The sequence below is a fragment of the Amphiprion ocellaris genome, chromosome 19, assembly GCF_022539595.1.
Source record: "Amphiprion ocellaris isolate individual 3 ecotype Okinawa chromosome 19, ASM2253959v1, whole genome shotgun sequence".
Classification (NCBI taxonomy): domain Eukaryota; kingdom Metazoa; phylum Chordata; class Actinopteri; family Pomacentridae; genus Amphiprion; species Amphiprion ocellaris.
The window spans coordinates 13,032,178-13,048,057 of NC_072784.1; the positions used below are offsets into that span (position 1 = coordinate 13,032,178).

The following is a 15,880-nucleotide window of genomic DNA, read 5'->3' on the forward strand; positions in this document are numbered from 1 at the left end:
ACAAATACAAAGTTCTGCATAGGACTGAGTGGAGTTGAGGATTTTGCTGATGACATAACACAGATACCGGTACAGCAGCTCAGCCTCCGGAGAGTATTTGAATGTGACAGAGCTGCTGAAGCGTTTCTGTTGTGTCATGCTGCCTTCCACTCCCAGCAAAACCAAACTGGCGCTCTTTAACGCCTGCTGTCACATCCAGAAAGTCACATGAACGTATGCAAACACTGTTGTATGTGTTCCAGCTTGCAATGAATACAAACTAGTTACCTCTCTTGGGGCCTGCTACGTGTTTTTTGCATTTTCTAGACAGCACAGCTTCACAAACTTGCTTATTGAATGTATTTTTACTTGACTGATGTGTTAATTTTTCAGAATATATGCCCTTAAGACAGTTTGGAGTGCTTTTTATTATAATAATTAAAGCACAGGGATGCACTTTGTACTGTATCTCCTCCCGCTTATTGTTTTGCCTGCATGGTTTTGGTTTTGTTGAAATCAGACACACCTTCAACCATAAATTATTTGCTTCCGAATTTCATGCCTTTGTGTCTCTTTCACCTCGTTGCTTTACATTTTCAAGTTTTCTCCACCTGCTCTAAAGGTCATAGGTCAACCCAGGAGCCCTTATGGTAATTTATTCACTGTAACATGATGATTTGTGTGTTTTCTGCAGGGGATCGGCTGGTGAAAGTGAACGGAGAGAGCATACTAGGAAAAACATACTCGCAGGTGATCGCCCTTATTCAGAACAGGTAAGAGCCTCTGCAGAGTTGATTTACTGAACCATCTGTTTGCTTTTCCCTTGTCAGCTCAACACAGAGATGATGTACACTGAGTCACTTGTATTAGTTATGACCCAGTTTTCAGAACAGGACCCTGAAGCTGTTTACTCTGCATGCTCACATGATCAACATGATCACAAATCCAGAAATTAGATTGTTGAAAAGGAAACTGGACTCATGTTTTTGCACCAGTAATGTCGCTGGTTTTGACTCAGACATTTCCGAGGCTGTCTGTCTTTGGGTTCAATACTGAAATATGATTTAAATATTCATATTTATTCTTCTTAGTTGCTTTTTTAGAACTGTTACTGATTAGAAATCTTGGTGTCAAAGCTTACAATAACACAACTCCAGCACAAAACTTAGTTAAAAATGCCTTTATTTATGTTTTGCATGTTAAATTAAGAGAGAATGCCACTATTATTTGTGCCATTTTTAAATAAATTTATTTTAATTGATTATGCCTCTGAACTCTAAGCAGTTTCTGGGAGTTTTGTTTTTACACTTGTCACATTTTTGCTCCCCATGGCCTCATTTTTCTCTACAATATTAAGTCCTGAACAACAGAACAACCACAGAGAAGGAAAGAACTGTAATGTTTTGCCAAATGTCATAAATCATAAAATAAGAAAACACAAAAGTCACATTTCTTTGATTATTTAATTTTTTTTATTTAGTTGAAAAAACTACAAATACTACAAACATGTTTGCTCTTCATACTATAGATTTTACTACTATTATACACCATTTGTTCTAGATTTTGAACTACTGTCTCCATGCTGCTTTCTATCTGTTCTGTGTAAATCTGAAAAGTCCCTAAATTTTTGTCGCATGACTCTTAGTCACAGCTGAGTCATTTATGGCTTCATGGTTGTGCCAAAGAATGCTTTTTTTTTTCTAGAATTTGGTTAGAGAAAATGGTTTATTTTTGGCACAATTTTAAATGAGGCGTGTCGAATAAAAGGATTATGATGAAATATCATGATTTTAAGCTTAGACTAGTGTAGAATGGAGTCACATGCCACAGATGATTAATTTCAAGACCAACAGAAAGTTAAAAATCATCCAATTATGTCAGTTTCTAGCTCTGGTAAATTGTGGATTTTTGTCAGTATTTTTGAAACCGCATGCCTTTCAAGGCCCCTGTTGGGTTTTGGGTCACAAGAAGTTACAGAAATTCACACAAATGCTGAATATCAGATGTGGCAAGCAGCCAAGCTGACAATCAACCTCAGCTGTTATCTTTTCATTAGACCCAAACAGGATGCATGATCCTCTGCAATAGAGACATCTCATTACAAACTACCTCCCTATGCTGATTCCTAATCCGATAAGAGAGCTCCTTTCCCCTAAATCGAAAATCTGTGTTTCCCCACTGAGAGCAATTCATTAGGATAATTTCTTTATAGGGTAACCCTGGCACCAGGGATGAATGTAGCAGTAAAAGTAAACACTGACATTGACCATTTAAAACTATTTAATGCGAATCAGATGCACCTGCTCAATAGCTGATCCACTTAATCAAGTCAGTATCGACCTAGATGCCGATCTGGTGGATATAATCAGTGTGTCCTAAGGTGATGCACACTTTATAATGACTGAATGCTGAAGTTTAGTTACCCTTTTTGATAAAAAAAAGTCAATTTTAGCAAGCTGCAGGTAGAAATTTGGATGTTATGTCACTGCATTTTAGAGAATTTTAACATTTATCTCTTGTTTATCTTTATTCTTGCAGTGAGAGTGTGCTGGAGCTCTCTATTATGCCAAAAGATGAAGACGTGCTTCAGTTGGTAAGTGTGAGTATGAGATTTTTTTGCACACTTTCATATATTGTTTCAGGACTCTGCGGCACTTGTGTGCAGTTGAACCAGGATCCACCCCGTCATTGTCCAAGAATGTAGAGATTTTCGTCAGAATGGCTGCAGAGTGACTCACATATTCTCTGCTCTGTGTTTAGATTACAACACACTTTCATTAGAAGCCGCTGGTATCTCCACTGTTAGAAAAAAAAAATGCAGCCCCGTGATCATTCACACACCCAATGTGCTGTACAACGCATTTTTGTCGCTGCGCAGGTTGCTTCATGTTGTTCACATGAGCCGACATGCATCGTCCTTCGCTCCTCCTACTAACCTGGAGCGACAAACTAATATCGCCAGATATAAGCCATCATCCTCACAGAAAGTCAGTGTTCCTGCACAAAAACACCCCAAAAACTTGCTCCATGTAGTCCCATAGCCATGTCCTAACTTTATGAGCCCACTCCTCTGTCCTCACGCTCCTCCCCATCGCTGCTACGCCTGAATCTGCCGCATTCCTGGCATGACATCACCGGCGCTGCGCCTCCTTCCAACACTCCCACAGGGTGGAGTGAGGCAGAGAATGAGAGGGAGGAGAGAGAGAGTTTGGAAGAGGAGAAAAGACGAGCAACACACAGAAAACTGGCTAAAAGAGTTAAAAACAGAAGCAGAAGACTGGATAAAGAGATGAAGGACGGCAGGGTGTGAGGATAAGTCGGTCCTCTGTTTGTGGTGAGATTAACACACCAGCTGGGAAGCTTCTGTTGGACAATTAGGCAAAAGTGCCTGTGCGGTTTAGCAAGTTTGTTTTTCCTTAAATGTGTAAATGATAATCGGATGATTATAGGCTTGTTATTTGCTGGGGTTACTCTTAAAGCGGCGAGGTGTGGGTATTTATATCTGGTATTTGTGTACATAACATTGGTGGTATGTATTTGCAGCTGGCTGCTGTCTATGAGTGCTGTGGGTTTTTTTTTTGCTCATGCAGTTTTCTAGCTTGCATGAGTTTGCGCTGAGAGCCCTGGAGACAAACTGTGGCAAAGGGGTTGAACTGAGCGATCCTCATCTTTAGGATGTGTTGTGTAGTGTGTGTCTTAACGAGTTACGGCCATTGTGTGTTGTTGTCAGACTTGTTTACATCAAGAGCACATTTTGATTTAAAGTGACGCACATGTCTCTTTACTCAAGGACTTCTTATTGTCTTGTCCTCCAGGCATACTCCCAGGATGCCTACCTGACGGGTAACGAACCATACGCCGGGGGAGCTGAGAACCTCCCGCCACCGCCCCCCTTGTGCTACCCGCGAACCAAGACCGCGCCCCTCGCTGGAGCCCCACTGTCTGCCCCAATGGGCCAGAACCAGCTGGATAACTGGAGTCGCTGGCCAGGCTCTTCCAGCCCTTCATCCCCGTTGGACAACCGCTCTGCTGTGGGCAGCCCCGCCAGCTGGCAGGAGGGGCGGGCGGGCGAACCCGGCGGTGTCGGTCACAGCAGCCCGGCTCACCGCACAGAGGAGATCCAGTACGGTATGACCAGCCAGCAGCCTCAAGGCCAGACCAGGGGGCGCTCCTACTCATCGTCTTCTTCATCAGGAGGCCCCCTGTCCAGTCCTCTGCAAGTCCACTACCCCAACCACCATGGTGCCGGTTCCTCACAAGCTCAACCACGTAAGTCCAGCTCAGCCTGGACCAGTCCACCCCTGCCCCAGGGTGGTCCTGGCCGGTCCGAGCGCTGCCAGCAGGCCCTCTCAGACTGGTACTACAGCCAGCTGCCGGAGCGCTCAGGACGCAGCATGCAAACCCGACACCGCAGCTACTCTCAAGACCGACTCAGCGAATCCAGGAGGCAGCAGCAGCGGTCGGGTGGTTGGCCTCACAGCGCCTCCCAGGACACTCTGCTGTTACTGCAGCAGTCTGGACCAGGACCCCATGGCGAGCCTTACTGGTCATACGGAGACTGGGAGGGGGGTCCAGGTAGGGGCCAACAGTCTTCTAACTACACTCGGACACGCTCTGAGAATTTGCTCGCCCAGTACGATCGCCACGGCCGCTCCTTGGAAATGTTGGACAGAGCAACGACGGGATTAGTCTCACCTCGGTTTGAGAGGCCCTCGTGGCTCCAGCAGGCTCCCCAGCCGCCCCCCAGGACTGACGCCTACCCGAGGCAGGGGAGCCACTTCTGCGCAACACAAGCCCCTCCAGTGTCCCGACCGTCTCATCCTAAACACCATCCCCAGACCCAGAACCAGCCCCAGCAGGCGACCCCTCAGAGCAGGCGGCTTCCTCCGGGGCAGAGCATGGACGACCAGCCGGTGGGCTACCGCAGCTACAGCCCCTCGTTCTACCGCAAGACGGGCCGCATCATGCAGCAGGCCCATTCTTTCAGGGACCCATCGTATTCTGGCCCCCACTTGAACTGGAATCCTGAGGGCACTTCAGCACCCGTCGCCGCCTCCACTGCATCCCCTCTTGCCTCCGCCGCCCCCGAGTCCCAGGACAGAGCGTACCGGCCCACCAACCATGAGAGGGAACGAGGTGCAGCGGAGGCGGAGTTGGCGGCACAGACCCAGGAGGTGGTGATGAGGCAAAAGCCCCCCACCGGGCGGAGGAACGCCCACGGCATGCGACACCCCCACTACGCCCTGCCTATGGACGGGCTGGAACCCTCTTTGTTTTCTCCAGAACCCAAAGACTCGACCCCCGGTTCCACAGGAGATGTCGCCCCACGCAAACCAAACGGCAACCTCGCCCCCCTCCCCATAGAGGACGACTCTCTGGCCTCCATCCCCTTCATAGGTGAGTAGAATCCTCATTTCCTTCAAACTGACCTCCAGATTTCATCAATTCCCTTGTTCTGTTGGATGCTAGTGAAAGCTTCACGAGGAGGAAAGGCAAAACTGTAATTTGGAGTTTCTTAATTTCTTTCTCATCTGTCTGTTCAGGCTGTTTCCATTCTCGGTGTCTGTCTGTGAATGTTTGTGTTGGGTAATAATGGGGTTTCCCACAGTCTAACAGACAGTATTAGTGCTAAGATTGAATCATATCTGATGGGAATTCAGTAATCCTGTTGCCTGTCCACGGACTCTAAGGTCACCTCGCTGTGCTGAGGAAATGAGGTGGAGGCCTCAAATATTGGCTTTTGATTGTGTGTGAGATACAGATTTAAGTCCTGCAGCACAATGACCTGTTGTAGCTTGCAAATTATAGGTGTTTTTTTTGTTATTTAGACAGTTGTGTGGACATTATAATGCTGGTAATCACACCTAATTAATACTGTGTGTAATTTATGCTCAAATTTCAGAATTAATTCATTTAAGACTAAAATTAAGCTGTAGTAAGTTCATTGAATATGCTTGATAACTTATGTTTTGGGGTTTTTGTTGCAGTTTCACATTAGTTTGGGATCTTTTTGTCAATTTTTACGTTCGTTAGCAGTTCCAGCAGCAGCTTCGCCCACTGCCTTTACTCTTAACACCTATTTTACATTTCTAAGAACTAACTTGTAGCCTAAAGGGTGCCATAAAGTTGACAGTAAACTCGATCGGTGTTCCCCAAAAGCTTTGTTTACCACTGTGTCCTTGATTGAAACGCAGAGGTGGCAATTGGACTGAGATGTGCTACTGTTAATTTCACTGTCGGTTAGTTTCTCCATTCATGAATTTGTTTTTTGGTCTACAAGATGTCAGAAATTGGTTAAAACTGTTGATGACTGTTTCCCAAAGCTCAAGATGAAGTCTTAAATGTCTTGTTTGGTCCACAACCCAAACATGTTCAGTTTACTGTCATAGAGGAGGAAAGAAATAAGAAAAATATTCACATTGCGAAGCTGGAATAAGAGAATTTCACCTTTTATTTTATTAAAAACTTGAAGACTTAACTGAGGGGACCTGTTACCACCATAAAATGTTGAAGTTGCAAAGGTTATTTTGAGGAAATTTGTCGACATAATTGCACAAACTTAAATATTGGGTATAATTTAAACTTACATATCTGCGCTAATTAATTTTTAAAAAAATCACGTTGTAGTAAATTGGTTAAATGTGCTTGATACCTTTTTTATTCACCTTGAGTTCAGCATTTCAAGTTCTTAACTTGTGTTTCTGTTACCAATCATTAAATAATTAATTAAAAAAAAAAAATCTATTGATTCTAGAGAAAGACTAATTCTCCTAAATCAGTATGGTTTGTTGGTCAAACATAATTTCAGTTGAAGTTGTCCACACTCTCAAATTTCTACTTTAAAATACTGTTTATTGTAGAGAACTCAATAAAGATTGTTGGTTTAACATAATTTCATTAGAAATTATCTACAGACTCCTCAAATTTCAGTTTGAATTAATTTGAAAGAAACTTCAAGTTGTAGTAAGTTAATTAAAGTGGCTTGATGACTAAACCAAATCCTTAAAAAAAACTTAAAAACTCTTCTACCAGTTATTAAATAATTGAAAAATACCTTTGATTGCAGAGGAAAGTCGAGTTTTCCTGACTCAATATAGTTCGTTGCTTGAAGATAACATCATAAAAGTTGACGTAACTCAAAAAGATCGAGTCGAGCAGTTTTTCGTTGAGTCTGAACATTTGTTTTCATGCAGCCCTGTACAGTTATGGCCTATATCTGTCAGTGGGAGGTGACTGGATCATGTCCCAGCTCGCTTCTTGTTCTGAAAACACTCCGAGAAAAAAAGGGGCCCTCCAGGCTCCACGTTGGTTCGTATCTTTGACGTGGACAGCGGCCATGGAGTCAAACCGTAGGCAAATGAAGCCACTCTCTGAGCCGAGATGTGGCTCCATCACCCGGAGAGGCTTCACCCTGATGCAGAGCAGATTTAAATGAGCTGACGGGGAGGTTTTGACCCGACCAAGCCCATCTCTGCCCCAGAAAGTCGGTTTTAAGAGGAGATCGGAGACATCTCTGTCAGAGCGCATTCTTGCCTTCACCTGAATTAAACGAAACCACGCAGTCAGAGCTGCAGGCCGGGACATGTTTAATGGCCATAAACTGAAACTAGGCTAGTTTCTCCCTGTAGACAAGAAGATGAAGAAGAAGCAGCTCCTCTCTTCTGTCTTTCTTTCCTTCATCTCTGACACAGATATGATCTGTTTGGCGACACACAATTTCATACTCTGTTGTTTTTCCTCATTGTCTACAAACACAAAGGCAGCTGTGACTTTATGACTTGTTGCATTGAAACAGTTGATGGAGTATTTAGTATTTTTCTGCATGTGCAGCTCATGCAAAGTGTCAGCAGCTGCAGTATCTTCCAGTCTTAGCTGTAAATTACCGGGAGGTTTTAGTCGTGGTCCTTGTGGGAACCAGCAGGAGCCCGAACACTCGGCTCCCAAATTCAATGCTGCCATTGTGCTGCTCTGCTAGATGAAGGGGTTTGTGTGCATGTGTGTTGGGGGATTTTAGTCCATGCTGGACCCTGAACACAACAAAACCAAGACCAGGACTTCCTGCAGGCGTCTCGTGCCCTCGGTGTTGTCTTACAGGCGCCAGCTACTGTTTTATTCTTTCACTTTTTACTCATTTCTTTTTCTAGATTCTCAGTTTGGTGCTCGTTTTTCTAAATCTAGTCTGGGCACTGAATCAAAAAGTTGTCATCAGCTCCTTACTGAAATTCATTGTCTTGTTTATAAAGCTGGAACAGTCAGCAAATTAATCATTTGCTGATCTAGAACAGACAAACCAACAAGTCAATTTACAAGCATAAGTGGTGAATTTAAACTCGTCCCAGCTGCTCTAAAGACAAGCAGCTTCACAGGACTTTAATGAGCTTGTGATCTGCATTTCATAGACTTAGCAACTAGATTAATACACAAAACTGTTGTAAAGTTTCAGTCGTGCTTTTTTACTGATTTAAATTAGAGCGATTAATTTTATTGTTGATCAATCTGTTTGTTATTTCTTTGATTAACTGTTTAGTTGTTTTGTCTATAAAATGGTAAAAAAAAAAAATTAAAAAAAAAAAAAATTAAAGCCTCCTAAATCCCAAGCTGATGTCCTTAAATGTCTTCTTTGGTCCACAACCTAAATATATTCAGTTTCAGATTCAGTTATCTGGAATCAGATAATTTAGATTTTTTTCTTTAAAAATTCAACAGTTTATCCAATAATCGAAACATAACTGATTTATTGCTGTAGCTCCAATTGAAATAACAATATTGCAGTTTAGAATCATCATATATTCAATGGTTGAGGCTCTGGATTACTGATCACTAACCCCCAAGCTGCCACTGTTGAGCTTCTACAGGAACTTTCAGGATCCCCAGTACCACCCTTGTTTCGATTTAGAATTTTTTTCTACTTTTATTCCATTTTCAGGACCGAAAATGAAAAATCTGGCCTCTGCTGGAGCCTTTCAATCATTTGGATCCACAGGTTAACAGTTTTTTCTGTGTTCTCATCAAATTTCATTGCTGTTGGAGGTTTATTTCTAGAGACATTGAACCCTTAAAATAGATTTGCAGGTAAGATGGGGTTTTTTTTGAGGTTGAAAATATAGAAATTCTTCAATCTGAAGAGATAACAAATTCTCAAAATTCAACCAATACTTTACAGAACTTAGTTTTGGATCTCAAATAAGTGAACTCTGTGGTCCAGGAATGCCATATCATGGCTGATCCTGCACATTGACCCCAACCTCCTAACAAGCTGGGACTTACAATAAAAGAAAAAAGAACTTCACGGTGCTTTAATGTATTTGTGGCACATAAAGGCTTCTTCATATGATAAGATCTCTTTATGATCTAGTAGTAGTGCTCGTTTTAGCAGACGCAATACTGTAAAAAATATTCTAATATATGCCAAAATACTGCAAGGTTTATCAGTAATTTAACAAAATGGGTAAATTTGTAAAATAACAGTAAAAACATCCATGAAAATATTAGAAAAAGACTCTAATGCGATAAATATCTGTAAAATGATTACAATTTAATGAATTAAACAGCTTTAAAAGATTAAAACAGTGTCAATTTCTGATTTAACATCGTGAAGAAAAAAATTCCTTTAAAAAATGCAGATTTTTTTGTGGACGTGTACAGATTTGGCCTGTTTCTGTGAATTATTTTTTCTTTGACTTTACTAGTTAAAACATGGAAAAATTTGTAAAATAGCAGTAAAAATATACATGAAAATACCATAAAAAAGACTCTAGTATGTGCTAAAATACTGTAAAGTTTAAGAACAGCTGAATAACAGACTAAAAAATGCAAGCAAAGTCAAACATAGTGGTGTGAACACCAAAACTCCAGCTCCTGCTCCTGTAAATGCCACTTTTCAATAACTAAATCAAGCCATCCTCACTATATCCTCGATCACACTGCATTTTTTAGGAGCTATCCCGTGAAATTTGGGGATTTCTCCTCCCAGCTCTGCTCTGTGAGCCCTGAGCTCCACATGTGTTAAATCCATATTCCATCCTGCAGATTTGGGTCTCCTGAGCTGCAGGATGCTGCTCCCCTCTGCTGGTCCGACTCCGTCTCATGCTCACTCCCTGGCTGCCTCTTAATGACGGCCTTTGTTAAACCCACAGCTCGGCTATTTCTGGGCCAAGCTGTAAACAGGCAGATTCCTCGTCCCAGACTGGGAATGTTTTCCGCCTGATGTCGGGGCTCTGATGTGCACAGGGGTGAAGAGAGGAAGGCTGGAAAGAAAGGGACGAGAAGAAAGGGACGAGATGGAGATCTAGATGGAGCAGAACAGAAGAAACCAGGCAAATGGAAAATTAAATTAGAAACCAGAGCAGGAGTTTAGTAAAATAAAAAAGCCCATGTGGTGGTCTGAGTGGGATGCAGACGGAGCTGTCTGAGGCTCTGCTGCCCTCTGCTGTTGGAGCTAAATCATTACAGTTCAGGGTCGGTTCATGTTGTTTTTAGAGTAGTGTTGATCCACCATCTCAGATTCTCATCCAAACCGAAGTTCTGTCAAATATTTCAGCTGAATTTTCACAGCTTCATTTGGTTTCAGATCTGGAATATTTGCATTTTCACCCCCAAAATAAAAGCATCTTACTTGCAAAGCCGTTTTCAAGGTTTAGTATCTCCATAAAAAAAACTCACACAGCCATTAAACTCAGTGAAAACACAGACAAAACTGTTTCCAGCTGATCTAAATCATCGAATGACTCCAGTAGAGGATGCATTTTTAATTGTTGGTCCCTAAAAACAGGAAAAAGAGCAAATTTTTCAAACGAGGGTGCACAGTAAAAGAAATATCCGTTTAACAGAAGGTGAAAATGTAGCGGAAAATATGCCAGAAAAATCTAATCAAAAATTAGATACAGACATTAAGACAGAATAAAGCTTGAAAATAAAAATGTAAGACAAAACAAATTAGTACAAAATACTAAAACAGGCAAAACAGGATACTAACTAAATCTAAAATAAACCTGAAAAATCAACACCATTAAGAGCAGCCAAAGTCCACTAAAAATATGTATATCTTGAGATTTTTCTTTAAAAAGTGCAAAAAAAAACTGTGAAATTATGTCACTCAAAAATATTACAAAAAAATCTGTAAAATAAAGATTTTTTTAGCTGAAAAAAGAAATAATACAGTTTCAATAAAGTAAAACTTTAATTTTATGATCATGCATTGTAAAACAACACAGTTGACATCAGTAATAATGTAGATTTTTGTTGGCATTATTACATTTTTTTTCTTTTATAGCCAACATGTAAATAAAAACTTGTTCAAAAGCATTGCAGTTAAAGTGTTAGAAAACCTTCTGATAGGTCGGTTTACATATCACAAAAACACAGATAAGAACGTTATTTTTAAATATATACTAGATAAAAATCTAAAACTCAAATAGTGAAAGAAGGACTTTGTATAAGATAAGAAAAATAAATTTCACTGTGCAAATTAAAGTTCAGGGTGAAAAACTGCAAAAATAGGCAGCATTTTCTGTAAATAAATCTCTTTTCTTTGCATGGATTGAAGTCATTGTATAGCAATATTGGTTGTATTTATATTTTTTATTAAAAATGTGGACTATTTTTGACATTTAACCAACTTTTGTGGCCTCTAACATCAGTAGAAGTAAATGTTTGACAGGACAAGATCTTCTTATGCTCTATTTTACTTGTAAAAAAAAAGAATTCAGACTAAAGAGTTTTCCCTCAAAAGACATGACATTCTCATAATTCAGCCATAATGTTTTGTAGCTTTTGGCCCAGAAGGACACATTTTTGAAGATTCAACAAACTCTGCAGCAACATACTTCTTAAAATTTGTCGGAATCGACACCAACTGACCCTCCTGACTGTTTAAAATGTCAAATACAGCTCGTCCTCACTTTATGCAAATATGGTTTCTGCCTGTCAGGAAGTCTGTGTGTGTTTCACTTTCATATCCCTTAAGCTGAAACTGCTAAAGACTTTGCAGCCTGTTTGCTCCACAAAACTGCTTTTTGCTGCTTATGTCTGTTTGAACCCCAAAGCTTCATTCATAAAACATAAAATGAATGTTTATTTAAGTCTAATAATCGTTTTTCCTCTTATTGGATTGAAGAATTTTTGATTGTGGGAATCAGGTCCCACTTTTCACTGTAGATTTCATAAAGAACTGAAACCTGGATGGTAAACTCCATCACAAGCTCCGCTGCAGAATAACTCTTCACATGGCAGCAGAGGACGCAGGTACGATGTTATCTGGCAGCCGTTTGTCTCTTTTACAAAGACTTTTACGCACTTTAGAGAGGTTGCAGGTGTATTTATGCTCTCCTGGGATGGGTTTTAGTGCCTTTAGCCTCTTCTGTTAGTGTACTTTACAGTGTGTTTGTTGTGTTGCGGCAGAAAGAATGACCTCTGAAGTGATATTAATGGGATGCTGATGGTCGCCCCTGCGGTTCCTGGTTGCTCCTCTCCTTTAAAACTCCTCTCCTCTCCTTATCTAACCCCTTATTTTTTCCTTTCTCCTTCCCTCCTGACCTTTTCTCTCTAACACCTAACCCTGTTACCCTCCCCCCCCGCCTCCCTCCATCCCTCCCTCCCTCCCACAGACGAGCCGACTAGCCCCGGCGCTGACTTGCGTGCCCGCCATGTGCCGGCGTCCTCCGTGGTGTCCAGCGGCATGAGTTCGGCGCCCGCCGTGGTCACCAGCCCCGCCTCCCCCACCTTCACCTTCCCCCTCACTAGGCTCTTCTCACACGACTGCAGTGAGTTCCCCCCCGACCCTTCCTCCCCCCCGTTCCTCGCCACTGCATGCAGAGGAAAAATTTATCTTAGAGATGGTTTTATGAAGCATGCATGAAGTTTTTCTTAAAAGAAATGCTTGACTGTTGTACCTGGTTTTACATTTTAACCCTCTGAACCTCAAACGTTTTATGATCCTGTAACGTTTTGACTCATTGTGGGCTCAGGTTTTAATTAAATGCAAAGTCCTGCACCTCTATGGAAACAGAACAACCATGACTAGAAGTAGAAAGAACTCAAAAATATCTTTTGCGCAATATGACACAGTTGTAGTACCATGCATCATAAAAAAACGAACAAACAGAAGTAGAACTTCTTGAATTTCTAATTGTACAAATATTTAAAACACCTGGAATCAGCATAGTGCCCACAGGTGTTACCAATGCTTACTAATAGTTCAAACTTTTTTATCAAACCTCATCAAACACTCATGACTAGACTCAGAAAATGCAAACATGTCTTGTGTGCAGTATGACTCAATTATAAAGCCAGAAATCCTAGGAAAGAAGTAACAAATCAACATGTACAACAATTTTCCAAGTGTCCACAGGTGTTACTAATACTGGAAAAACAAATGGTAACTCTACATACTATGGATTACATTTTTTTTAGTTTCTATACTTGTCTCCTATCTGCTCAGTCTGAACGCTGCCTGCAGTTCAACCCAGGTCATTCAAAAACTCACAGAATTTTTGTTACATGACTTTTGGTAACGGTTGAGTCACAAATAGATTTTCTGCTGTGCTAAAGAGTGCAGAATTTTTTGTTATTAACCAAATATGATTAGATCAAATGGTTAATATTTTGTGAATTTTTAATGGAAACATGTAGAATCAAGCAATTTTGATTAAATGTCTTGATTTTAAGCTTAGATGGTTGTGTTTCCTGGCTGAATTTGATGTCAAAGTTGAATTGTTCAATCACAATTGAAAATCAAACAATTCTTGATTCTGATAATTGTATAATTTAGTTTTAACAACAAAAAACAACATATTGTTAAAACTCGCCGTTGTGCTTTGAGCTTCAGAGGGTTTAAAATGATGTAAATACCTTTTTGCTGTCTTCACTGCTTTAATTTCCATCTTATCAAGATTTTTCAGTCTGTTATATAGTCTTTAAAGTATTTTTGTGTGAAAATAATTTTAATAAATCCGACAATTTAATCCTGATTGTCATAAAAGTTTCATTGTTTAAAGATCTTACCAAAATCAGTCGTCAGTGTCATGATTCAAGTGCAGCAGTTTGCCTCAACGCTGCTTTCCTTCACAACTCTGACACTTATTTCAATATAATTCTTATTTTTAATCGTAAACTGTTCTTACTGAACTCCAAATTTCACTTTTAAGGCTCAATAACAGACAAAAATTACTTGGCAAGATAAAGTTTTCAGCAGTGCTCTCTGAAATGTTTGCATGCTAGGTTGAAAGAAAGTTGTAGATATTTGTTCAGATGGGATTTTGGTGTTTTTCTATTTGTGCATGAAGCCCAAAATTTGATGTGTTTTATGGTTGATTTAAACTGGATGCATGATGCTCTTAAGTGCACAAAAGCATGTTCGTGTATATAACCAGAGATTATCCCTGCATGCTAGTGGTGAGAAAACACAGAGTTGAATCTAACCCACGGCTCCAGCTCATTTCCAAACATCCGTCACCACCACTTCATTAAAACCCCCCAAATCTCCTCCCTCCACCTCCTGCTGCCTCCTCATTGTCTTCTAATCCAACACCATCCACTCCGGTGATTGGCATTACATCAACATTCTGTCTTTCTCTCTGTCTTCCTCTTTTCTTCCTCTTTTCTCTCTCTCTCTCCACTCATTCATCCTCTCACCGAGCAGGCAGTATTAAATCCAGTCGCCGTTCCTCCTATCTTCTAGCCATCACCACCGAGCGGTCAAAGTCGTGCGACGAAGGACTCAACACGTTCAGGGAGGAGGGACGAGTCCTGTGAGTTGTCGACATCTCTAGATCAAAATGAGATCTTCTGTGTGCAAACAGACATTTTGACTCTTTGTTGCATTGTTGTTTTCCACAGGAGGCTCCCAAAAAGAGTGAAGAGTTTCTTCACAGATGGGGTGAGTTCTTCATTTATATATATATATACATATATATAAGATAAAAGATCCAAGCAAATTTGGACAACATGCAGCTAAAAAGACTAAAATTAACACACTTGCATTGAATTAAAGATAGTTTACTTCATTTTTGTTTTTTTGTTTTTTTAAACAAATTAAGACATAAAAACACAAGAAAAGCACTCAGAGAGGGCAGTACTCCACCAAGGCTGCTCAGTCTTTGTATCATTTCCGATGGATGAAATCTTTCATAAAAAATGACGTTCCGCTGAGCACAGGCGACTTGTATCATTACAGATAAGTGCCAGTCTATTTGTAGTAGGATCGCAATCATGTGATCGTCAGCAGGCAGCTGACGTAGCGTTCACATGTTGTCATAGTTACAGTGACACCGTGCCGCTATCTCGCGATGATACAGAAATCCTTAACAAATCCATGGATTCAGACTGTAAGCCTGCCAAAATCTAATGAGGTGATCCCTGAGATATTTCTGACCGTCGCTGAAAATTTCATCCAAATCCATTAGTCCATTTTTGAGTAATGTTGCGCACAGACAGACAGATTCACAGGAGGACAAACGTACACCAATCGTCACTAACTCTGCCGCGTTCCTTAGCAGAGTAATGATATTTACCCTCTGAACCACCAAACCAGCCATGGTTTCTTTCAATAAAAGCACCAAAATTTACAATTCATCAAAAGAATAAACTGTAAAAACAGAAAGAATTGTCACCTTTCAGATGGTTCTTGAACTACTCATCTGTGAGAATGAACCAAATCTCAACTTTAACATTGTGATATTTCGTCTAAAATCACTTTATTCTAAGTGTCTCGTTAACAAATTAGTCAAAAACAAAGTGTAAAAAGCAAAAATTGTGTGATTCTTAGTGCAACATGAGTGAACCAACAGTGGTCAACAGTCACAAGAGGAAAATTCAGGGATTTTTCAGCTAAACTAGCTTGAACTGCGGGCAGTGTTCATACAGAGCGAAGAGGAGGCAAGTAGAGAAACTAATTAAATGTGTA

The 15,880-nt window shown here is 40.7% G+C and overlaps 1 protein-coding gene across 11 annotated transcripts in view; it reads left to right on the forward strand.

Annotated features, from left to right (window-relative positions):
- Positions 1-15,880, forward strand: part of arhgap23a (Rho GTPase activating protein 23a) — a 95,991-nt gene that overhangs the window by 65,625 nt on the left and 14,486 nt on the right. For 6 of the 11 annotated variants that reach the window (XM_023278724.3, XM_023278721.3, XM_035952132.2 and 3 more), the window contains exons 5-10: positions 674-752; positions 2,518-2,578; positions 3,795-5,376; positions 12,585-12,740; positions 14,618-14,726; positions 14,815-14,854. In XM_023278724.3, coding sequence (XP_023134492.2) covers positions 674-752; positions 2,518-2,578; positions 3,795-5,376; positions 12,585-12,740; positions 14,618-14,726; positions 14,815-14,854 — 2,027 coding nt within the window. Of the gene's footprint in view, positions 1-673; positions 753-2,517; positions 2,579-3,158; positions 3,314-3,794; positions 5,377-12,584; positions 12,741-14,617; positions 14,727-14,814; positions 14,855-15,880 lie in introns of those variants that run through there. The other 5 variants (XM_023278719.3, XM_023278718.3, XM_023278720.3 and 2 more) reach the window with 5 other exon arrangements.